The sequence below is a fragment of the Ptychodera flava genome, chromosome 6, assembly GCF_041260155.1.
Source record: "Ptychodera flava strain L36383 chromosome 6, AS_Pfla_20210202, whole genome shotgun sequence".
Lineage (NCBI taxonomy): Eukaryota > Metazoa > Hemichordata > Enteropneusta > Ptychoderidae > Ptychodera > Ptychodera flava.
In genome coordinates this window covers 15,899,802-15,926,619 of record NC_091933.1, presented here as the reverse complement: position 1 = coordinate 15,926,619, position 26,818 = coordinate 15,899,802, and the positions used below count along the sequence as shown (strand labels likewise).

The following is a 26,818-nucleotide window of genomic DNA, read 5'->3' as shown; positions in this document are numbered from 1 at the left end:
GTAGTTGAGGAAGATACTTTAGCATTCCTGGAATGTCACGGTACGGGACAGTGAACAATGCAGTAAATTCTCGATTTGATTTGAAGTTGCAAAATATATACCCACATAACCAAGAAAACAGCTATGAAAAACCTACATTGCGCATGCTCAGAAAACAAACAAAGTTTGTCAACCCATGACCACAGACAGTAGTCCTTTCCAAGGTAACAGGCATGCGCAGGACACAGGAAAAGCCGCTGCACTGCCTTTGTTTTACTGATAAACGTCAATGTAGCCTGTAAGTTTGGTAGGCAAGGAACACATTGATACCTGTAAGTATGTGGTGGATAAGTACTGATTTTTAAGTTATTGGCACACCCATGCTGTCTACTTGAAAATGGGACTTATAGACTACTTGATTCGTCTACGCGAAAACAACTTATCATCGTTGACGTTGAAATCTATCAAAATTGTTAAGTGGTAATTCATTAAGAATATGCTTTGATGGATGTGATGTTACGATATAGAGAGTACAAAACACGTATCCATTATTAAAATCTTCGTCTTTAACGCGTCTTGATCAGTTTTTTTTCACTTTCAAGAAATAAGCTTCCGGGTTCACAAAGGTCAGCTTAACATACCTTGCGAAAGGGCTCGGGTCTTTCTTGGTAGGGTCGGAAAAGTTTTCAACTTGTCAAAGCGTTGCAACTTAGTTGAGATTTCTGCAAAACTGACACCTGAAAAGTCTCGATCGCTGAGCAATAGCACTGAACACACTGTTCCTAAAAATCTCCGCAGTCCCACCATGTTGTACAATATGGTGTACCTTACTGTTGCCTGCTTTATTCACAACGTTGACGGTCACAGTATACCTACACCGCCAAGATCTGTGACTCAAGTTGCAGTGTGTGTGACCAAAGTGCTGAAGCTTTTCAATGAATGTTAAATCAAACAAAAATATTAGTATTCCTCACATATTTAAGCTGATATTTGATAGTTCATCTTTGGGTCACGTTAACGATTGATCACGTCGTCCGCTGCATATGTAATACCGCCGCTAGTCAAATGTCCAATGACCAAACAGCCGTTGATTTAGCTTTTTTTTGAAGAAAAAGTATTCCTAAAAATTTGGAGGTTAGTGTCGATTTTGAACTGTTAATTTCCGAGAGACTGGCATACACTTTAATACTTTTTCTTTATCGTTCTCTACAAAACTTTCTATTAAACATATTCGTTATGATAGTGCCTTTTCATTTTAAAACTCTTTACTATACATTGGGGATGGGGGCATGTATTGTGCTAAGGTCACAGTATTTGCGCAACAATAAGAAGACAAGATGTGGCCGTTATGGTCAGTACAAATGACACATATATATGAGAGAGAGAGAGAGAGAGAGAGAGAGAGAGAGAGAGAGAGAGAGAGAGAGAGAGAGAGAGAGAGAGAGAGAGAGAGAGAGAGAGAGAGAGAGAGTAAAAGGGTAGGATGATTGCAAGTGCAAAGAAGTTTGATTTTAAAATTTCCCCAAAATATCAATTCGCAATATATGGGAATACTGGAGTCCATAGGGCAAACTATTAACACTTTCCCCTACAAAAGTAGCTATATCTGTACATTTACATATGGTTGATAATTGATATAAATGAACTTTACTGGAAGTTGGAAATAAGAAGTGCGTGTTTGTACAAGAAATTGATTTTTGAATTTAACAAAAACATTGACTCACTTTACATGACAGTCTATGAGAAAACTATGAACATTTTTCTCCTACAAAATTAGCAATAACTATTGATTTATAAATGTTTGACAATTGGTATTAATGTATTTGATCGAATAAGGTGATTGAAATTACAATTGTTAACAACAAATATGATATTAGAATTTAACTAAATATAAACTCACGCAACATAGTTTAATTGTAAATTATTGACAATCTTACCCTACAAAACTTGCTATATCTGTGCATTTCATATGCTTGTTGTTAAATATTGACTTTGAAGTTGTAATACATTTCTTGAAAACAATAACCCTCTGTACAACTATGAGCCAAACTATGGATTAAGGTAAACTTTACAGCTGTTGTCCTTTTAACATTCGAATCACCAAGTGTTCTTCAAGTAGTTGATATAATTATTTATTGCGAAGTTTGATATGGGTAACACGTTGCCCTCTCTTGAAGTCCTTCAAATCTGCCACTGGTTTCACGGGAAAGGCCGCCACGACGCAGACTCTTTTCATCGAATTAATTGAAACCTATCACAAAAGTGATGATTTGTAAAGGTTTAGAAGTATTTTTTGAAAGTTCAATTGTCAAATGAGAAATTATATGTAAATAAAGATTGTGAAGAAATAAAAGCGTTATTTCGTATTTCCAGGAAAATATTGACTGCCGTCAAGTTTAAACACTTTGTGAACGTTGTAATAATCCAGTCGAGTTTCAGTTGAGATGCTTCTGCAGATGGTTGGAAACAAGTCGCCTGAATGAAAACATCAGCACTAAAACGACGATTTTAGCCAATGCAAAATTTACTAACAACACGTAACCAAAGGACAGAAAAGTGTAATATGTTTCGCTTGCATATTTCAGGCTCCCGATGCTCATTTGGTTTCGTAAATGTTCCGTGTATAAACAGCCATTGCTATTGCCGGAGCAGAGAGTTTCGTGTGACAAAATGGCAGGTTTGTTTTATACACATATCGAAAATGTTTAGGGGCAAAATGAGAGGATAATGAGCTTGTGTTGTCCATTAGTCATCTGGAAGTTATCAAATAACGAAGGAAAACACGAAGATAAAATACTTGAACTTGGATTGACACACTCCTTTGAGATTAAAGCTCCATAAGCTGTTTGTTTTGTAGTTTCTGTACACTTTCTGCATTGAATCCCTAAACTGTAATTTAATGCCAAGTATTTAGCATATCAACAAAACCTATATGAATATGAACTCTATTGTTATTGTTGAAAATTGTATTCAATTTAATTCAATTGTAAACGATAAACAATGATCACTACACACATACAAGCTGTGTTGACAAAAAGATTACTCGAAATTTCAGCATGGCAAACTGATTAGGGTCAGACATGGTAGTTATATACAGAAGCAGAATATTGAAAAACTTGCCACAAGTTACAGCTTATGTCCCTTTAACAGAGAAATATATCTTCGTCTCGTAGTAATAATCCTATAGTAATAATTTCGATAGATGGCTGATATAAGTTTTAACTTTTTACCAAAAGTTAACTTCTTAGCAGGGAGAATTGGATCTCCACAAACTCTGCATTACTACCACTGTATTGAGGATCAAGTGGTAGCTCGACCTAATCACAGCAATTAAAGTACTTTTTACCGTTTTCTAACATAAGGCTAACACTTTTTTTCCACAAGCTATATATTACTTTATCCTTGGAATGTGTGGACTTCTGGTATTTCTGGCCTGCCTTTGTGCGTGCCTTCGAGACAGTTGTACGCGGTTCAAACCTAGAGATAATGGTATGTAATCTTATGGTATTTGCATCATATCCTTTACACCTGGATAAAAATTACTCAAGTCACTCTCTACATGGTTTTAAATCCTTTTCAAAACTAGGCGTAAAACGGTCAAAATATGGAAGACATCCTGGAGGAATCAATGTTTTCTACAGAGATTCATTACCATTGCATGTTAAGCAAATATCAAGTAGTTCTTAATATCATAAAGCTATATTTCTACAACCATTCCACTGATAATATCCCTGTCATTGTTTTCGCATCTGTTTCCAGTCGTTGATGTTGGAACAAGTGATTCAGAGTGTACACTTGATATCCTTGAACATGAGTACGCACAGTTTCGTAATTTTCGGTTTTACATCTGTGGTGACTTCAATACACGTACTACAAATGAGATAGATTGCCCTGACGAAAGTGTTGCGAAATTTGTCTGCCAAGATGTTATTTTTTCAAATAATGACTCGCCTATCCCAAGTCGTATATCCTGTGATAGAGTTTTCAATAACGCGGGCAGAAGTCTTTTTCAGTTTTGTAAAAATACAGAGTTCAGAATTGTTAATGGTATAGATTGTTCAAAGATTCTGGTAGTGGAAACTTTACTTTTGTTAATGACTCTTGTTGCAGTGTTGTTGACTATTTGCTTACAGAGTCATGTAATTTTTCAACTATTTGTAGTTTTCACATAGGTAACAGGATTAAACCTGATCACCGACCGTTGGTTTTGATCTTTGTGTACTCTCCTGTAGAAGGGACCATTGAGGTTGCTTCATCAGATTTAGGTGTTGATGATCATGTCAACAACGTTGATTGTAGTATTGTTAAATATGCATGGAATGTTGATAACAGACTAATGTTTTTTGAGTGTTGTTGTTTTTGGAGTATTGGGATTCTGTTCAAGCAAGACATCAAGAAGAAGAGTTTGACTCCTTCATTAATCAGAACAGTATTGAACAAGCAGCAAACTGTTTGTTGTCAATGATTAAGGGGAGACCCACATTCGTAGACACTTATCTTTAACCTGATTTTTCACCATTAAAATGAATCTTTAACCCGACATGTAGTATATGTTTGGGTAGCTTGATAACTGAAGATTATAAAAATTGTAAAAATATTTCAAAATCTGTTTGCGTGTGTTGTTTTTGCTCAAAATGTGTGTTTTTGAGTTTTTTCACTTAAAAAAGTGTAAGTACGAGAGGGTGATGGCAATTGGTGAGCCGTTTACTGCAATCGATAGCAGGGTAAGGTGTGTAAAAAACCGGTCTTGGATTTTTGATACTCCGCTTTGTTTTTGCACAATTAGCCTTGAAAGTGAGAAGTGGTGGATTCTGAATAAATTAACGGCTTTTGTCCACGTTTGTCACGATATCTTTGTTTTGGAACATTATCGGAATTCTGAGACACGGTTTTGTAGAAACAGTCACTAACTACAACCTGTGCAAAGATGAGGCTAATCCGTCAACGTGGCGCCAAGTTACACTCTCCAGAAGTTGCGATACATTGCCAAAACGGAACGGAGTAAATCGCAGAAATGTGTATGCGACCCTTGGAGTCGCACAAAGTCAGCTAAAATTCCGGTTCGCTCGCATTTTCGGTGGAAATTCCCAGCCCATAATGAAGTACAGGACTTTTTACACATTTGTCTGAATTTGTGGTATGAATGAAATTATACATGACGTGAAATTGGAAGAAAATGAACACTGAAACGGCCAGTTCGCGGCGTAAGCGTTACGCTTTATTTACACAACTGTCATTCGGAGCTAAATCTGGGGATAATCTTCTTGCTAAATACAAACTAGCGTATTAACTGTGCACTGTAGTGTACCAGTTTAAATTTGATTATCAAGCGAAGAAATGGCTGGCTGCGTATATACTGCGTAAAATTATGTGATTTTGCATGCCAAGTCCGACGACATTGTTTTCCTCTCTTTTAGTTGCGCAATCGATCGTCAAACCGCGTTTTCAGCTTCCTGCCCGGAGAGAGACACGTGACAATGAATTACAATGTGGTACATACCGACAAAGACGAAGTTCATTCAGACGCCGTGTTGTGTACGTTAGCTTTTACGTTCCGTACTGCATGTTGAAGTACGACCACAGTCCGCCTTGAACAATATGGCATGGAGCTAAAAACGGACAGCTACATGAACGCGGTTTCCGGCCTCAGAAGCACCAGTGCCGGGCTAACTTTGTGTTGTGCCAGGTTAACCCATCGTTAGGCTAAACACAAATATAACACCTGACAATATCTGGTATCTAAAATGATTTCCTAATGGCAAGATAAAAAGTTGGCGAAGAACTCAAATAAATCGATTCTGACACGAAACTTGAACAATTCAAAAGCGACTTGTTTTGGCTTCGCGAGTACCATGGAGGCGAGTACCTAAAACAGATGTGAATCTGTGACCACGCTGATATTAACTGAATGCGTCATTCTAAAATCGCGACGGTCGAATTTCGTACAAGTAATGAAATGCGTGAAACTTCAGTCAAACAGTTGAATATCGCGTTGGCTGATATGTGGAAACGAGCATTCGTCGTTCTCCGGTGGCGACTGTACGTTGATCTACTATAATAACGACGATAGACAGACCAGCAGCACGCTGTTTTCAGCGTGATTGAGTTTATTCACAGCATGTTCACAGGAAAAAGTAGTTGCTGATTCGAACAAAGCACGTTCATGGTTGTAAATTTTTTCAAGTTCATGGAAATTATTCTATCATTTTCAATTTTGGTTTCTTTAACTTACCGCATAAGTTTATAATTACCTAATAACAATTCAATCGCATGATTTTAAAGCTATACTGACATGAATTTGTGATGTGAAATATCGCATACTTTTCAATCGAGATTGATTTCGACCCTGGACTTCGACTCACTGCATGAGCAGTCCGCCAAATGAAAGTTCAGTTGATCGAAACAAATTATGTCAGCTGTATGATTAGCTCCGGTACAAATTTAAAAAAAACAAATGCTAGGTCCACATTGTGTTTACATTGTAAATCACAGCATCATTCTAATGTAATATAGCAAAACTGTACGTGCGTTATCCGCATCACGTTCCCTCTGTGCCCGCATAGAATTTACAAAACGATTGGCTTACGTTTCCAAACCGGGCAGAGCAGACACCGGCGCGATTTTCTCGTTATAAAATTTCGAACTATTGCCATATTTCTAATTTCTACTGAGAGGAATGTTGCTCGCCCAACTGTCGAGACAAAAAGACGTCGCAACCATTTTCACAAAAAATATAGAAAACTTGTGGTGACGTACAGGAACGTAATCTTCATTGCATGCTTTACGTGTAAACCGTAACGTAAGCGTTTTAGTTTAAGTTGCCGGAATTCGCTAGGCATTTTCAGACGTAAAAAATCATCTGACATTTTTATCATCAGTCGCAATTAGTTCGGAGCGGGATCAATTTTGATTGTCGGACTTCATTAGGTGCAGACAAACATGTAAACTGTTATCAGAAAAAGACGTAATTTTGGATTTCGGAGTAGCCTGGTTTGATTGGGCGGGGTCAGTTTTGAATGTCAGGCTATACTTTGCATTGAGTCCACGTCATTTGTTAGCGGACACAAATGTACGTTTTGGTTTGGCGGCGATTAATTTTGACTAGTGCTGGACTTTATTTGGCAAACATGTAAAGACAAGGACCTACTACTTGGATTTTCGGCCGTTATTTGTTTTATACGGGAACAGTTTTATTAAATACGTGTCATAGGAAAACGAGGTAAAAATAATTAAAACTACAACGAGCAGCCTCTCTGTTGTGCGCAAGATGTATTACAAGTTTTTATTCGAAGCTCAGTTTAGTCATAGACCCTCTCGAAAAACGGGACAGCCAACTTGTTGAATGAGTAAGCGTTTTGCGTTACATGCAGTCCTCGCTTGCGACCATTTCCAGTTTACACCTTTTCAACGCATCGCAAACTGGAGTTTTAAGCCTGACTGTTACTCTGACAATTTTAACTGTTCTCTCATTCCTGGCCATATGCTTGATATTTCGCTTTTGAGGATCATGCTTTTGCAATCGACGGCTACCTTCAGCATGTTCAGTAGCCGCGACATACTTCCTGCCGGCAGCTGGGAAGAAGACTGACGCATGCGCACTCCTCCGGACGGAATTACGTAATCTACTTACGCTCTTGAAATAGCGTTGACTAATCTTGAAACCGTTAAGACATAAGAAAAACACGGCACGCGAACTGGCCTACAATGTTAATTTTTGTTAAAATCTAACTCATTTCCGAGTGTGTAAGGGTTTCAAACTTATCATCCACTCAAAGGCCATATTAGACAGATTCAAAATCTACCATAAAACAAAAAATGACCAAAATCACTCAAGGAAGGTGGGTCTACCCCTTAAATCCGCTGCTGATGATAAGAAGGCTATGTACAGGTATAGTGGAAGACCTCATAGGAATACAGAATTGTCGACAAATTCATGGTATAACATTGATTGTAAAATGGTTAAACGTATTGTTAATTCACAATTAAATCATTATAGGAACAACAAATCTGTTGGCAATTTAAAAGAATTGAAGAAGCTTAGAATGATTACAGAGAAATTGTCAGCCAAAAGAAGAATATTCAACCAGAGTAATCTAGATAAATTGCTGTCAGCCTCCAGAGAAACAAATACAGAGCATTTCTGGTCGCTTGTGATAGGTGAAGCACCATCACCTTCTGCTAGTATTCACAAGGATGAGTGGTTCAATCATTTTCCTTCTCTGTTAAACACCCCTGGTATAGAAAATGATAATTTTTCACATTTTTACAACAAAATTAAAGACTTTGTTGATGGTTCGAACAGGGTGGCTTAGACTCTAGTATCGACACAGAAGGACTAGAAGTCTTGAATGTACCAATTGCACTCGAGGAACTAGAACAAGCGATCAATAAGTTAAAGGATTAGATGGTGTAACCCCAGGTAGTTTTAAAGAATCTCCACTTTCTGAGAAAAAGTGATTTGTAAGCTTTTTGACGCCGTCTTGGCGACAGGCAATGTTCCAGCAGCATGGGTTGAAGGGGTTACAAAAAGGTGATAAAAATTGTGCAAATAATTACAGAGGAATAACATTGCTGCCCATAATGTGTAAAATGTTTTGTGGAATTGTTGAAAATAGACTCCAGAAGTGGTTAAAAGATAACCATCCAATTGTTGATGAGCAGGCGGGTTTCCGCAAATCATTCTCTACAGCTGATAACATTTTTTATTTTACATACCATTGTATCCAACAATTTAGCACACAGAAAAAGCAAACTTTATGTAGAATTTATTGATTTTGAAAAGGCGTTCGATCGCATTGACCATTATTGTATGTTTTACAAACTTTTAAAGTGTGGCATGAAATGTGAAATTTATGATGTACTTGTTTCCATGTATAAAAAGGTCAAATCATGTGTTAGAAAGTCCAAGGGTGTAACTGACATGTTTGAGTGTAGTTTTGGCGTCCAACAAGGCTCTGTTCTCTCTCCTCTTTTGTTTCTTATTTTTATTAATGACATTGGTCTTACTTTGGCCAATACTCACCAGTTCTCTGGTGTTGAAGTTGGTATTCTAAAAATTATTTATTTGTTGTTGGCTGATGACTTAACTCTTGTCAGTTCTTCCAGAATAGGATTACAACGTCTACTCAATCAGCTTATGAATATTGTTGTAAGTGGAAGCTCTCCGTGAATACTGATAAAAATAAAATTATTTTGTTCAGAAGGGGAGGGTCTCTTTAGAAAACTACGAAAAATGGTTTTATAATGGGCACAGGATATCAGTTACTGCTTTTTACAGTTATTCAGGTGTAGTTTTTTATTGGGTCTTTGGTTCTAATCCCAAAAAGCGCTTGGTGTGCAAGCTAGTTGAGTGCTTTTTTGTTTATCAGGTTCTTTGTTTAAATTTGGTACTCCTCCAGTGAATATTGCTCATAAGCTTTTTGATACAAAAATACTTCCGATTTTACAGTATTGTTCGGAAATTTGGGGTTTTCATCCAGCCACAGGAAAAAGTCCATAACAAAATGTTGCGTTCTGTTTTGAAATTATACAATAATACATCAACATGTTCAATGAAGGGTGAGCTTGGTCGAGTTTCCATGTATGTATACAGGTATTGTAAAATCACCAAATATTGGCTGAGATTGTTAAGAATGGATAAAAATAGAATAGTTTTCAAATGTTATGAGTTGCAAACAAGTAAGATAGATGTACAGCGTTTTAACTTTTGGGCAAAAGATGTCGAGTTATTACTTCAAATCTATGGCTTTGGAGAGGTATGGTAATCCCAAGGTGTTGGTGATGAAGTAGATTTTTAAAAATATTTAAAGTAAGATTTTTAAAAATATTTAAGCAACGATGTATAGATATGGAGATACAGCAATTGTCAGAGCATTCAAGAGAAACCAGTAGATTGTATCTATACTCCACATTTTAGAAGAAACTTTGACTAGGACCATACTTGTTACACCTTGAAAAACCTGTGTTCAAGTTCGCTGTCTGCAAATTCAGAACCTCAGCACATTCTCTTAAAGTAGAAACAGGACGACGGAACAAAAACCCACGTCCAGATAGAACATGTGATTTGTGTTCCATGAACCAAGTGGAAGATGAATTCCATTTTTTACTTGTATGTCCCAAGTATCAAGATCTGAGGGCAAAGTTTATATCACGCTATTATTAAAACCCAACTGTTTTATATAAGTTTACGTTGTTGATGTCGGCAGAAAATTTAAATACCCTAAGACAACTTAGTAGATATATATTTTTTGCAATGAATCATAGAGACAACTATATGAGTAATATAAATTACACTTAAGGCCAGGAAGAAAAAATAAATTGTTCATCGGAATCGCCGCTTCTACTTTGGCATATTTGGAAATTTTTTTTTTTTTGATCCCGGCAAATTCTTACTTCCGCATTACAAATATTTTTAGTACTGCCGCTGGTGGCGCCCTACACTGTGTCGGGTTTTCGCGGGCACGGGATTTTGAATGAGACTTCATACGTGTTCGGACTTAGTTGACCGCCAACATGTTGTTGTGACGTCTGAATTTGGCGAATCACGACGCAAAGTGGGTCGATTTGGCCAGAAATTTGCTCGTTTTGTAAAGGTTAGTACATGTCACATCATGAGTATTAATTTGATCGCTAACATTCGACGTGATGGCCAACAGTTAGTTCCAGAGACGCTATTCAGTGTTTGTCCTGATATTACGTTCGGCGATTTGTTCAACAAGATCGTGACAGCAGATATAGATGGACGGTGCATCCGATTGAATGAAAATTGCATCGAAAGTATAAAAATTTACGGCAATGACAAAACACATGGTTGCGTCGATGTTAAAGTACGATCTGAATGATGACTATATAACTTCACTCCGATCACAGTACAGTGTTGTTAGACCATTGTGTAAAATGTGTATATGCAGTGGTAAAGAGGCCAAAACATGGGGCCAAAGTAAAATGAAAAAAACTCAGATGCTTGGTCCCACCACGACAATATTAAAGGACAATACTGAATTGTTGAATTTCAGTGATTTGCTGTACATATCAGTTTTATTCTGAGAGAATTTTGAAATGCTCAGAATATGTTGTGCAAACACTAACTGTGAATGTAATGGCCTATGTTATTGTTGGGAAATATAGTATTGAATTCAGTTACCAGTATCAGTGTTTCTTGTCTGAGATATTTCTGGTAAAAAGGGAAACAATTATCTTGCCTTGTCTGCATGTGTGCAAAAATGCCAGAGAACCGCGTTTACCTTCGGCCTAAAAAAAAATATAAAAAAAAATTTTCGCTCGCCGCTCCTGGGACTTGGTCCAAAAAATCCGATGAACAAGATTTTTTTTTTCTCTGGCCTAATCTTGTCGTCTGTTCTGTAATTAGCTTTCTTGACCTGTTATTATTGTAAGTTACTTTTTCCCCGTGACCCATGTACGATATAACTTACGTATTTGTACATTTTGGCCGGTGGCCACAAGTACTAGTAACATAAACTTGACTCTTGATAACGATTTGAGATTCACATGTATAGACATATATGAATGGTCCTTTAAATTAAAGATCATGAACAGATAAGTCTATCGTAGATCGTGCCCGACGTTATTTGAATTGTGATTTTGCTGCTCTATGCTAATCGATAACAGCATCACGGGAGCGCGCAGCTAAAAGTGAGATCATAGAATCTCACCCCCCCCCCCCCCCCAAGGACCTGGGATCAGATTTCTCACACTCGTTGGGGATATTTTGTCTCACACTCGCCTGCGGCTCGTGTGAGACAAAATATCCCCAACGAGTGTGAGAAATCTGATCCCAGGTCTTTGGTGTGTGAGATTCTTTTTCTCACATGACCAAAAAATGCGTTAAATTCACATTGGACATGTACAGCATTATCCAAATCGTGACAAGTCTGTACTTTGACCTGCTTACTTTGTAGTTCTGGTCTGTGTGTTACTCGTCGTGCCATTGGATAACATTTTGCGCGTGGAACAAAACAGACTGTTTATCATCCAATCAGAGCTCGTGTAATATTTACTGCAGAGTGTGGGACGGTTTCTGAGAGTGTGGGATCGATTTTTCCCACACTGTCGATCCCGCCTCCAAGTGGCCAGGAATGTGAGAAAAAATATCCCCAACGAGTGTGAGAAATCTGATCCCAGGTCCTTGGTGTGTGAGATTCTTTTTCTCACATGACCACAAAATGCATTAAATTCACATTAGACACGTACAACATTATCCAAAATCGTGACAACTCTGTCGTCTGCCACTGTACTCTGACCTGCTTACTTTGTAGTTCCGGTCCGTGTGTTACTCGTCGTGCCATTGGATAACATTTCGCGCGTGGAACGAAACGGACTGTTTATCATCCAATCAGAGCTTGTGTAATATTTACTGCAGAGTGTGGGACGATTTCTGAGAGTGTGGGATCGATTTTTCCCACACCGTCGATCCCGCACTCCCAGCGGCCAGGAATGTGAGATCATAGAGTAGTGTCCACTTAACAACGAGCAAAACAGTAATATGTTCGTCAAACCTCATATTATGTTTCATCGATTTTGTTTCTATGGTAATTTCGACAGATGGCGACGAAAACAATGAATGGGCCCCAGATGTATTAGTTCGCCGAAACATGGAAGGGGGTACGACAAATACAGTTGACAATCGATGTTTTCAGGGAGACGTCCAATTGGCAAGTGGTCAAGAAACAGTCGTTGACCATCGTATGCCCATTATCTTCGGTGCATTGCCAACCTACTATGGACAACATGACCCAGCCAGATCTCTCCGGCCTGTTGACAGTTCACAACAACCTTCTTCCCACTGGCCACCAATGACCATCGAAGCAAACCGTACGGAGGGCCAGCAGGATGCGCGTTCATCTGCAGTTCCGGTGCCTGGGTCGGAGACAACGTCATACGAACATTCGAGGGGAGTTCATCAACGAGATGTTGACGAATATGAACTTTTTCGTACGTTACCGACCTACGAAGAAGTGATGCGACAAAAACAGGACACAGCCAGTAGCACTGCGCCGAATTAACATCTTTGATGAATTTCAGTAAACTGTTTGTAATTGATTAACATTACCATACAGAGCGTTGTTGCTGTATTTTTGCCGCAGAAAAACGTACTTTTTAAGTACAAAAATAATGAAAACGTTGTCAAGTGTACCACCTCTTGTTTGCTCACAGCCAACTTGTGATGATAAATTATTACTTCCTCATACCGTAAGTTTTTATCTTTGTTCTATAATTTTTTATCAGATACATCGATCTTTAATCGGTAAAGTGTGTTTCAATTTGTCAATACTTTGTGATCAAATAGAAATCGAAATTGTGTTCTACAATCGAAGAAAATCGTGTATTTATGACAAACAACAAGTTAGGGTTAGCCAGTGGTCGTTGCGGTGGCACAGATAATAAGTTTGACATAAAACAAACTGTTCCTTCATTGACCAAATTCGTCAGGTTGATTCTGAGAATCTAGCTTTCCAAAGGTCTTTCGTTAAGGTATAATGCGCATTCGGTACAGATTCGGACTCTCAAACTTTTATAATTTTTTTCTGATCTACAACTTGTTGGGGCTCATTTTAAATCTCTTCGAGTGAGAAAAATTGTCACCGTCTTAGCTTTTCCGGAAATAAAAAATTATTTTTCCTCATAAAGTTAACACAGACGTAGCGGCCATTTTTAATTTCAAATGTATTCAATATATTCAGTATTTCAAATATTTCTTCATTGACAAACTTTGTACGGTGACCCTTGATTTTTTGTTCTTGATTTGGTAAGATAATAGTTGAAAGATTCATTGAGGGAAGTTTGGGCAAAAGTTTAAGTGTTTAACTTTCGAGGCGAGTATTACCTTAAGTGGTGGAAAGGCTATTTTGGTGCCAATTCTACAAGATTTGAAAACAGCAGCAGTGATGCTTGAATCGTGATGGTTTTCTCAACATTTAAACTCACACGAAGCATTCTTTTAAGTACTTAACTATGTTCTTGTTGTACTAATCACATAATTTATCATATATGAATTTATGAACATGATATTTCAGTATTATGCAAAATTTCAGAGGCGGTTTACATTTACAGTTTTGTACTTTCTGTTCACAGTTTTCTGTCTCTTGACATTAAACTACGTACATCAACGACATAATATATTTACACTATCAGTTAATTTTTATTTTCATCGAGCTACCCTTATTCTAAAGTTCCAATATTATAGTGACTTATAAGCCCATTGAGATGGTGACCACTCACCGATGATGTTGTATCATTATTTAAATGTAAATGTTGAGTCATGTCAGACGTCACTCTTACGAATAAATCTACTACTACTACTACTGTTACTACTAGCATGTGTGAAGGACTCCCTGGCCAATATTCGCATGTAATTTCAATTGCTATTGATATTTGCTATGCAGTATCTCTACACATCAACATATGCTGAAGGCACTTGCTTTATCTTAAATAAAGTAAATGGCTTTGTTTGGTGTTAAATTCTACCTGTCGCCCTTACCACACAGTAGTTCATTATTATCTAAGAGGGAGGGCACATATTTGAGTTCGACATTAAAAGCAACCCTAGATATGCACGAATTTCAACCATAATGGGGGTTGTATCGCAGTGTGTGTCTGTGTCCCTCAGCTACGCCTTATGTTTACCATCTAAAGGGTATTAGCATTTAGTTATCTGAAGTACGGGGAGAGCCATTTGATTTTTCGGAGGGGTGGCTGGAGGAAATGTGTATGGCAGCATTTTTTTCTATTGTCTGTCCTACATCATTTTTCCACATGTGGGAGCAATGCAATTTTGTTTTCGTGATTATCAATTTTTTAATATGCGGTTCTTGAGTTATCGACAATTACATGTCGCTGGTTAACAACTGCACATCTAAAATAACAAGTAGTATTCTCTGTGAGCACAGCACAGATGACATTTAATTAGAGGACAGAGATTGTGTAAAACAAAGGATTGTCTCTAATGAATTCTTTATTCAAATTAAATAGTAAAACAATCGCAAAAAATACCAGAGCATCTTGTGGAGATAAACAGCAAAAAAGTAGTGTAATGAATTCTGCCATATGTTTTAAATTATCACTACACTGAGTAAGTCCATTGACAACATCTCTATTTCAGTTTTGATCATGACAATGTTTATTGCAACATAAACCATAAAATGTGTTTGCCAGTGCCACAGACAAATAGAAAGACAGACTAGCAACGCGGCATGCCTTTTGTTCCATGGTCGTCTCGGTAGACTATGGCCTTTTCATATTAAAATGAGCTTCACAGGTGTTAGATTTTTTGGAAACTTTGTTCGTGGTTGATAATTGTACGAGATTATGCGAAAAGTACGACGAGATGGCATCGTGCTGCCAGTCGCGTAGCAACCATACTTACTTTGTGAGCTCTCAGGGCAGAAACACTGCTTCACGCCAATCAAAACATAACACGCCAGCAGTTTCATAAACATGTCCTTCCTTGACGAACGTGTAAAAGACGGTATGACTGACCGTAAACCATTGAGTAAAACCAGACAGTATCGATAAAAGACTTTCAAATTTGGTTCAAACACACTCATTATATATTCATGAAAATGTGAGAGGAATTTTTGAAATAGTAAAACTCACTTTCTCGAAGCTCAAATCGTTCTCGTTGTCGCCAGCATGCCAATTTTGCTCAGCGCCACACGACAACGACAATACAAACTTTCCCGAACATACTTTCGCTTAAAAATTGGCAAAAATCCGAATACTACCGAAGGGTGCATGGTCGGCACTCTTCGGAAAAGAGAGGCGGGAGCGACCTGAGGCGAGGCGAGAATGGAGGCTTACGTAAGCGCTTCACACCTTGAACAATACCCGTTGCTAGTCTGTTTCTCTATTTGTCTGTGCCAGTGCGTAGCCTTTTGTGAAACGAGTTTTGACCTAACTTTTGGTCTGCTTTAATCAGTTTTTCTCAAGACACTACTAGATCATTTTTTCTTCTTCTTCATTTGCCGACAATTTTTTTTCTAAAAATCCTCCAGCCCCCTCCCCCAAAATCAAGTGGTTCTCCCCTCGTGGCTGTAATCCAACAACAAGGGCTTGTCGGAAGGCGGGTTGGCAAAAGACTCACAGGTTGCTATACATTTTACCAGACAACAAGCATATGGGACAAATATTTGACTGCAGATTGCATGTAGCATACAAATTCATCATCGCCTTATACCTACTTGTAACTTACCGTACCATTCATCAAATTAAGAAGGCAGTTGTTTCCGATCCCACTCTAACTCATCCATCCACATAGATAACGCAAGAATTTAGTAAACAGATAAATATGTCATCTACGTTTAGACAAAAAAATCTGGTCATTATAGCCGAGGGATTTGCCTTTTCACAAATCGTCAGAAAGTTGAACGAAAAAGCACTTGTGCGATTGTTGTTCGGTATCATCGGTGCCTTACGTCGTCAAATTTAAACAAACATGGAAATTGGTGTCAAATAACGGTGACCTAGTACCTGTTATGATTTTATTTCTTTTATTTGGTGTATTTTCTTTCACTAGACTATAATTTAAGTGATGTCATGGTAACAACAAATTCCACTCAGTTTGCATACAGCCATCTTGAAAGAATGCTGTCCTTTTCTTCTGTTGTTTGGCCTAAATGGCTATGGACGATATATTTTTCGAAAATGGTATCAAGGTAAAAAGTTGTCAATTTACATAAATGGTAGACATGAGAGAGGTGGCTTTTCGTCAGCTGCATTGTGATCCGATGAGAATACTAGCATAATGACCATGATCTTATTATTTCTCACAAAAAGTGGCTTCTCTCTACTTAAAGCACAACTCAAAAGATAACATTTCAAAAAACCTGCGAAAATTATATCCCTGAATAAGTTTCTCTCCTTACTCCATTTACTATGCATAACCATTTACCAGCTTCCGTTGATGAGAACTGATTTTCTTGAAAACTCTCGTTAGCAAGAAAATAACAGTTGTAATGATTGCTTTAGATTACTATTTATGTCTGTGTTTCTTATCATATTTTAATTGTCACAGTTCTTTTGTAAAACAAAACATTTGCTACAAAGCTAACTTGTTAGTTAGCCCTGTTATTTCTGCCGTCGTTGGCTGTTGGTCATCGCCATTCGCACTATTCCATTTACTGATGCTGTGATTGTTTCTATTGCTGACATTGACTTCTCCCCTTGAACTTTTCACCATGATGATGTTGTTGCCGCTGTATTGACGCCAATATCAATTTTCTGGCATTTGTCCACTAACATTTCCACTGAATTGGCGCAAATGTCTGTCTGTAGAGATTTATCCACAAACATATCCACGTTCTTGTCTTCCTTTCTGTCTGACTTGTGCGTTCTTCTGTGAATTCACAATAATTTGATCGTTCCGATGAAGGCAAAAAATGGAAAAGAGAAGTCATATTACAGTGTGCCAAATTTTCGAAGATGAAAAACTGAACTAATGTATCATAGTGGAACAAGAAAAAAACTGCGTTTTTGATCCTATATTACCTTTTCTTCTTGATTTTATGGGTTCTCTTTGAATTTACGCAGTACTCGCAGAATCAAAATCATATTACTGAGTTTCAGACAGAATTGTCCATTTTAAGGGACAAGAGAGCGTCCATTATACTTTAAGGTATTTCACACCTCGAACATGAAAGACTTCAACTTTTGTTAACAAGGCAAACATTCAACCATTGTCTTTCAAAATCAAGAATAAAAATCAGGCTCGCCGTGCAATTGTTGGCACTAGAGAAACAAAGTGCCCAATATTTATCGATATTTGAAATTCAAAATGACCGCAATCCCTAATCCCGATTATACAAATGTGTACCCGATTGCATGTCAGTCCGTTTTGCAGATATTCGGGTTGAACTAACTCAGTAGCAGGCGGACAGACAGGACGGACAAACCACCGCGCAGGAGGAGAGGCATCTGTATGATCTGTGCAACGAGGTGCGTCGGTGAACACGGGAACTAATGCACCACAAAGCAAGCGGTTGTTTATTATAACTCAAGATGCTCGCCCTTGTTAATTAAATATCATAACTTACAACTAAAAAGCATCATCATATGTCTATGTCTCTGTAGGGTCATCGAAAGTAATCAGCTTTTTTCAATGACACTCTACTCACATGCCAAATGTCTCCCCTTCCTCCAGGGTCTCGGGAAGTCTTTTGTTTCTTGTCTCCGGTAGAAAGAGTGCCAGCACTCCTGCTATCACTGACGTCACTCCCATGATAATGAAGGGCATGGGACTCCAGTACACCTCGAGCAAGACGACGAAGGGCGATATGATGCTACCAACACGAGCTGACATGGAAGACACACCCATGCCCGCATTCCTTCACGCCAGAAATTTAGAAAATGAATTGAATTGAAAACGGTCATTTTATAACATACGCATTTGGCCTAGGACATTACTTCGCTGGTAGGTCAATGCTAGATCAAAGGATCAGCGTCATTATGTGCCAAACATATGGCACAATCATCTTAAACTTGACTTGCAAGTAACGAGCTTGTTATTAATGGCTACTGTCTACATTTAAGAACTTTAGTTTCATTTAAATTTACACCAATTTTATACATTGTGATATATATATTTTAGATTTTCTCCAATAAACAGCAAGTCTTCCCAAAGCAAAATAAAAAAGACTGTATTCCAGCGAATACTTGAGTATATCTTTCATCTGGTTGTTACATAAACAGATGACTTGTCCGTCTGTGTTTTAGTGCGAAATTCATGGCTATGTGTCCCAATCAAGAGATACTATTGGCTCTAACGGTAGTCAATTTCACTGACCAAAATGTCATCTTTTGTCTTCTAAACTTTGTATCTACGATGAGTTTGTCTCACCTGACAACCGTCGGATATATTTCTGCGCCATATACGAACACAATAGCGAACACTCCAGCAATGCATAACTTGGCGACCATCGCTATGGCAACAGTTAGTTCAACAATGTCTACGTTCAGAAGAAACGAATTGTGGTTAAGCATGATATCAGGAAACAGTATGTACTTTTGCCGTATACTTTGTCTTCCTTTTCACGGCCCTGCAGGGTGATATATTTATCCATTTTCTTACTTTTCATTTAAATACATTCCCGATTTTGATTTCTATCCCTGTTCCCTTCCTGGGAAACAGTATGAACATGATTATTATGATTGGTAGACACATAAAATTGCACTCAACATTTGCTTGTTTATTTATTTGGATGTATTTGAAAGTAAACTTACTCGGAAGAACGCTCAACATTAAAGAAACGCCACCGAAAATTGCCATACTAGAGAGTGCCCATCGTCTTCCAATCATTTTCATGAGCCACCAAGCCAAGAAACGTCCCGGGATCTCAACGGCTCCAGCGATAAGGAAAGTGACGTATGGATTGCTGCCAAGCTGGTCGGTGTTCAGAGATATACCGTAGTAAACAAAACTGCAAGAAAACCTTTGAAAAAAATGTGCGAGCTCAGAAGCGTGTTCATGGATATACCTCAGTAAACAAAGCTGCTATGAAACATTCGAAAAAATGTGCAAACTTAGAAGCTTGTAAAATGATATACCTTAGTTGAGGTAAAATGTGCCTCGGGTATTGAACTCAAATTTGCATTATATTTCCAGACAGACCATTTGTCTGGGCTCATTTCGAAGTTCACAAAGTGAAAAATTTTGTTCGCCGTCGTACTTTTTCAAATCCAAAACGCATTTACTTATTTGTTCATCTTATTTTAATTTATTTTTTACCAATAGCGTTTACGATGGGATGGCACCCATTTTGAATCAAATATCGGCGGACTTAAGGTAATTTGTTGCCATAGTACCAACATTTGCACGGTGACCCCCGATTTTTATTCTTGATTTTGAAAGAGAATGGTTGAAAGGTTTCTTGAGGAAAGTGTGAGCTATAAGTTTAAGTTTCCATTTTAGAGGCGCATACTACCCTAAGCTGAAGGAAAACCTTCGAGAAAATGTGCTTGCAGTTTTGTCGTCTGTATGAAATAAATGTTTAACTTCTATTTCCAAAGTTGCTTCAAAATTGTACGTCTTTCAGTACTCTATTTAAATTAAAATACAAACAATACAAGGTCTCTGATTGATATCAATACGGTGATCAATGTCCTACCAGTTAAAACACATCAGCAGGGTTCTCCTGCGTAGATTTGGAGTCTTGAACAAGTCGAACAACGTGGAACGACGCACCTGTCGGAGAATTAAAATGGCAAAAGTGGAGAACAATATAGATACTTGAGAGGGCAAAGAGTTGAGGTGAAGATTTTGATAAAGTCCGTCTGAGTTATTCTTTTTAGCAAAACTGATGTTAGTGCTTTAAGTCAGAAGGGCAGGATCGAGAAATGCAACCGCCGTTCTCATGTGGAACAAAAATAAACATGACAACGGAGTTCCGATGATATTATTTGATAAATAAGCTTATCTTTACTAGTTAAATTCATGGACTCGGGTTTCATAAAGAAACGACTTTCAATGCTCTTGCAAAACAGCTATGAGTTTCCAATGCGCAGCAGGTCCCTTCTGCTGTAAGTAACGTTTGTATTTTGCATACTGACACGTCATTCATCCCTACATCCTCACGTCACCTTTCTGTCTTCGTCGGATTCCATGGACTTTAATTCGACTTCTTCAGATTCAAATATATCCTCAGGTAGAGTTGTATTATTGAACTTGGCGAATCTCTTGAGAACTTGCTTCGCTCTGTAGTATTTGTGTTTTCGCATCAGCCACATTGGTGTCTCCGTAATGATACTGCAATATGTGGTATACCGATAATTGCCCCTTGATAAGTGCATTTTAGTCTACTGTTAATATTTTGTCAAATGCTGGGCAAAACACTTGCAAATTGTTACTGCTTTTGATAACGAGACGCACATTTTTGAAGAAGTGAATGTGTTATTAACCATCTCACTACGGTGAAAACATTGGCGAAATTATTATTTTTCTAAATCCTTAAATGTCAGACTATAAACAATGAATTATAGAGGGCCGGACAAGCATGTTTCATGAATAATTGTGAATTATCATGTCTGTGGTAGACAGTGTAGCTGCCTTCTAAGTATTTAATAGTGTATTCATGTATACCGACATCGTATGCTTCAATTTATTTTATGCTGTGGTTATTCGGTTCTGTCATTACACTATGGCTAAGTATATTGATCACTGATGAATTTTCATGAACCACCCTGATGTGGGCGTAGGGGTATGACAGAAAGAGGGACAGAACGCAAGATAATAATTAATTAAATGTGGAACTTACAATATTGCCGGAAGATAGAGAATCCAAATAAGACCGACGATCAATTGAATCCGTCTCCAGTTACCATTGCACAAATACGCTATGGCTCCGTATAACACGTAAAACACGCTGAAAGCAACGTGCATCATTGTGCCGCACATGGTTCTGTATTGAAGTCCTAACATCTCGACAACTATCGTAGAAAATAAAGGGGGTTTTAAGGACACCGAGGTTTCTGACAAAAGTGTACAGAGGGCTTTCTCTCAATAAAGGTCTAAATTGGAGTTCATCTAACTTTCTGTTTTATTAAAATTAAAACGTTTCGGACACTTTGACATCGAATCGTTACATCCCTCGATTTATAATCTTTACGATGATGGTATGATTGGTTTTCGTTTCAATCATTGCGACGAAAAACATGATCTTTTCATAATGTGAGTTTTTAATTATATTTGACACAAATGTATGGCAATCGTGTAACATAGGAGGTTTCACATTACACAGCGAACATATACTTTTGAAGAGTGACAATCATAAAAACCCTAAATCGCAATGCATATAGTTATCGGGATAATAAGCAAGAGAATTAGATTCGTGATTGACAGGTGGTCAATTTCAAAACTCACCTATGACGTTTCCTGTCACGAACAGCGAATGGGGAAACGCGCCGAGGAAGAACTGTCCCACGACGAAGAACGGATAATTGGGTGAAAATGACGTCACTACTGCGGTTATTATGACAAGAACCAAGTTGATAAGGAAGATTGGTTTCCTTCCAAAACTGGAATGAAGATGTGATTCATAGGTCAATAATGATATAATCGGTCAATAATGGTGTAAGTGAGTCAGTAATGGTTTAATCGGACAATAATGGTACTAACGGTCAACACTTTTGTCGTCGGTTGATAACAACGGTATCACCATACCGCAGACGCTGTCATCGAACAACTGATTTATTGCTTTTAACTTTTTCATTGAAGTGATGCTAAATGTCACAGTGTTATCGCAGTGTAATTTGTCATAATATATTTTTTGGGGTATGACGGGAATTTTTAAAATTAAATCGACCGGATAAAATTCGACGTCTTTGACGACCACCTAGTTACACTGTTACAGCTGTGTCAATGCCATAAACAGTAAGCCGTGACCATATATATTTATTCCGCTATTGTCTCTCAGAGTAAGCTGTCACAAACGATGTATTGTTTGTTACATATTTCAACGTTGACACATGAAGGTTTATTACTTGGACGCGTTTCAAGGTTCAAGACCCTGACACTGAACGATCACGTTACCGGTGTACTGTGGTCATAACGGCAATGATATCTCTTGAAAATATTTCTGTACAGATGCAGAGTTGGAGAAATAAGAATGTTGTGCCAAAGACAGAGTCCATATTATATGTTGCTTAAATCGGCCGTAGCTTTCGGAAAAACAGACTCCGTGATAAAGGACATTGCTTTGCCAGGATGAAAGGGCATTGTCGAATACAAATTAGTGAACCGAATGCGTTAGCGTACCATAAACTTAAGTTATAGCGGCTCATAAAAGCTGGTCTCACAGTCCTATTTTTCATACAGAGTGGACCCCCCTCCCCTTCACGAGTGCTGTCGAGCAAAGTCCACCACCATTTACATCTGCTGATATTGGCGAAACATGATTTTTATGGTTAATTTATTGATACAATTCAACCTTAAGATAACACAGAAGGTGATAGTATCTGTCAGGTAACGATTATCACGTGCATTGTTTCCTCACTAGATCATACTCGCTGAAACCTAGCAATAACATTTCTGCAATTAAACGATGTCACGTGATGATGACGCGCTGCGACGATTTCATCACTATGTCTCGCAGAAAGAACTGAGAAATCCTAATTTTGGTTTCGTGTTACTTACATATCGGAGAGTTGTCCAAATATGATGACTCCGACCAAGTTCCCCAGCGGCACGATTGATTTAGAGAGCTGTTTCAGCCAGTCATTGTTACAGACCAGGTCATACTATATAAAAATAATAACATCATATTGAAATAATGTCGTATTCTGCGGTATAATTCTTGATCACCGACTAATTACTATATTTAGAATGATTGTGCTGTTTCAAGGCCACACCACTGATGTTTTTTGAGTAATTTAAGAGATTCCGTGGGTGTGATGTATTACATTAATAGTTCTGTAAATGACTGACGAAGATGTTGGGCCATATATGCAGCGTCCCGGAAGATAGATAACTGGAGATTGTAATGAGGCCAATATTTGGCGAATTGGCTGTTCGTGAAGTGATGCATATTCATGCATAATATTCATGGTTAACCAATGAGCTACAGGCTTCCGGGACCGTTGCAAATTGCCAGAAGCTGTTCCGTGAATATTCTCGGATTTCATAGTTATGGATCCTTTATTTAGCAACATGTGTTGATTTGCATTCGAAAATATGCTGCTTTCTTGTTTCATCCGCCCTCGTTGCTCAAAAACATTGCCCTACATCAATAATACCCCAGCCCCAATTAAAATGTAGACAAACTCTCTGGCATGCTAAAGGGCTCGTTTGGCCGATAATAAGCATTGTAATTCCTTTAAAAAACTGTCAATATCATCAAAAGGAAATCGAAACAAATATTCTCACAAATGAGATAAAAAGTGTAACTTTTAATAAAACGATCCAAAAGATATCCAATTTTATAACAATATCCATTACTGATATACAACAAACTACTGATATTAAACAAACTTTTTAAATCATGACAAGGGTAGAAGGGTTACCATTTCGGAAAGTTTGCCAAAGTTCTTGAGATAAGTGTGTAGTGTGACCTGCTTTACGCCATGACATCTACAGTGCCCTTTTTGACAGGCACTTGTGCGTTATGGTCTCGGCCTTCGCGTGGCTTAAGGTATCGTGCGCGTCGGGGACGTTTATTCTGACTCTCAATATTACTTTAGACTGCCACTTGTGAGCGCTCATTTTTAAGTTCAAGGAATACCGAAAGCTTTCAACTCCTTAGATTTTTGAAAATCGAAACTTAAATTTCCCCCATAGAGTTACTGTGACACAGAGATGGCGACATTTTTGAATTTCAAACATCGGTAAATTTAAGGTAATTAGTTTCCAACATTTGCATGGTGACCCCTAATTTTTATTGTTGGTTTTGAACGAGAATGGTTGAAAGTTTCCCTTAGACAAGTTTGAGCAAAACTCTATATCTTTAATTTCAAGGCGCGTACTACCTGAACAGTGACGAATCGTGAATCTCAAATGTATCGCCAGCTCATGCAGTCGGCAGTCGCTCCCAAGCCTTCCGGCTCTTGGCTATGGTCAAAAAAGGATTATGATTCGTACTATTCTACGACACTTGCCTCACTGGCTACGTCTCTATTTTAGGAAAATTGAGGAACTTTGACCAGTATACACCTACAGGAGCTCATTAAATATCTCCAGTAGTTCATGTACACTTATTTATTTTCTTTAAGTTACTAACATCTCTTTTCCCTATGAATAAGGAATATACAGCATTTGCCTCTTGAACATTTGTGTTAGTCTCGATTATGGGTATGAAATGTTATATCTTATTGCCTGAATACATGGGTTTATGTGCCCGAGAGCAGGTGACAATTTGCCCGACGCCAGGAGGGCAAATTGTCTCCTGCTGTGAGGGCACATAAACCCATATATTCAGGCAATAATATTTTTATTACACGCCTCTTCTCAGTTAATGCTATATGACATTTAGTTACATGCAGGGCATTTTCAAACAATTTTACCATAATCGACCAGCATCAAAGAGAATTTTAACGAAAGTCAAAATAGCAGTGCGCGCATGGATATTTTACATCTAGCGTGAGGCGTCTACTTTGACGTCGAAAACGTCGAAGGGCTTCATTGGACCGGGTAACAATGGAAACCGGTCAGTACATCGTTCACCGGCCCGCTAACTTCCCGGATGTTACTATCCAAATCAATGCGCTGATTTGTATTCACATCGAGGCATGTAATAAAAGATATTAGGAAAATTGCTTTATTTCACAAATGACTAAAAATTAAAATACCGTAATGAGAACAAGAGATACTTTTGTAATTTAGTGTGTTAATTCTTTCGAGAAATTTTACGTTAAACTTACACGAGATCAGAACAATGTTATCAGCATTCCCCATACTCACCTCCAACACAACGGTGTTTTCATACCACGTTTTATCATAGACCCATCCCTGGTCGCAACTGACAGTCTTTTCGCTTCCAGACGAGCAGATTTCGTCCGAAATCCCCTGCGAAACGTTGACGTCATACCGTCGACATTTGTCCCAAGAAACGTCTCCCCCTTCCAGGGAATAGGGAATGGTGCAGTTCTTCAGTGGTGACTGGTCGACATAAGTCTGATTGTCGTATACTTTACAGTAGTGGTCAGCTGAAGCGCTGTAGAAGGTGTTGCCCATCTGGTAAAATGCAGTGCTGCCGCCAAGAATCCAGATAATAGCATACTGCAGTTTTTGATATCGGCCGAAGGCACCGACCGTGTTGATGACCTCTTCAAATTGCTTCATTTCGGCCAGAAGGCGTCGACATCAGACCGCAGAAACAAAACCGTGCTCTGTTTACCAGTGTCTCACTTTGATGCTATCGAATTCAAGGCGGCCAGCAATTCTTGCATTGAGGCTGCAAATGTGACAAGCCTTCGAAAGGATCACACGATATCAATTGTTCCTTATCACAGATTTTATTGTTGATGACGACTTTTCACCCCTAGTGAACGGTCTCTGATTGATTGCTTCATAGTATATCGTGGTACATGTACGGCTTTGAATACAGTGAGCGATCGCAATGATTAAACCGAAAGAAAATCGGCAAACCTTCTTCGTAAAACTTATGTATCGTAACAGAAAATGTGTACCTGGCAATACAAAGAAAAAAACAGGACAAAAAGAGTCCCATAACTGCAACTTTTACAACATAGTAAATATGCCAAGAAACTGTGATGATAGTGTGGTCCAAGAGCGCCACCACATTGGACAGAAGGGCATTGTGTTTTTGAAGATACCCGGTGTATGAGCCAAGGCTGATTCAGTGGTTTGAATGCATGATTAAAATGTGTGGAAGCGCTAATATTCGCAGTATTATGTTAACTTGAGCAAATGATCTGGATACACAAATACCATGTCACAACGTGTCATTTCACTCAATTTACACCAAATCGCGTAAGTTTGAATGATATCGGTCGTGTTGTGTTTACAGCTTGATAACATTTTGAACCGGGAATGTTGACAACTGCTGAGCACGTGTCTCATCCGTGGGAGCAAAGGCTAGAAAACTATTATATACTTTAACTTGAATCCGATGATGTTCAAAGTGATTGAAAGCATACGTTACTTCCGCCATATCCATTGACACAATTTGGAACAAAGCTTGCATGGTACTCTTTTGTATATCAAGTTCGATTCTATTAGAAAATTTTGAGGCCAAGGACAGCTGTATTTCAGAGCCCAACTTAGTACGCTTTTTACAAGAAATGTCCGAGTTCATGGGTTTTATCAAAGCTTGCAACTGCTAACCGAAAGTTTATTTCATTTTTTTTCCTCTGTGTCCTTTGAAACCACCGAGGTATG

At 38.2% G+C, this 26,818-nt stretch overlaps 1 protein-coding gene and 1 long non-coding RNA gene across 2 annotated transcripts; one reads left to right on the top strand and one right to left on the bottom strand.

The window, feature by feature from the left end:
- Positions 1–152: 152 nt before the first annotated feature.
- LOC139134971 (uncharacterized) lies at positions 153–14,300 on the top strand. Its single transcript, XR_011552908.1, has 4 exons — positions 153–311; positions 2,565–2,656; positions 3,364–3,468; positions 12,541–14,300. It is a non-coding gene; the product is annotated as an uncharacterized lncRNA (long non-coding RNA).
- A 2,138-nt stretch (positions 14,301–16,438) lies between these two features.
- On the bottom strand, positions 16,439–25,897 carry LOC139134970 (organic cation transporter protein-like). Its single transcript, XM_070702090.1, has 10 exons — positions 25,379–25,897; positions 23,120–23,223; positions 21,848–22,002; positions 21,243–21,414; positions 20,569–20,734; positions 20,097–20,173; positions 19,213–19,421; positions 18,830–18,938; positions 18,108–18,317; positions 16,439–17,329 (listed from the first exon to the last, which is right to left on the bottom strand). The coding sequence occupies exons 1-10, from the start codon at positions 25,757–25,759 to the stop codon at positions 17,167–17,169; spliced, it is 1,746 nt and encodes a 581-aa protein (XP_070558191.1). The 5' UTR covers positions 25,760–25,897; the 3' UTR covers positions 16,439–17,166.
- Between the last annotated feature and the right edge of the window lie 921 nt (positions 25,898–26,818).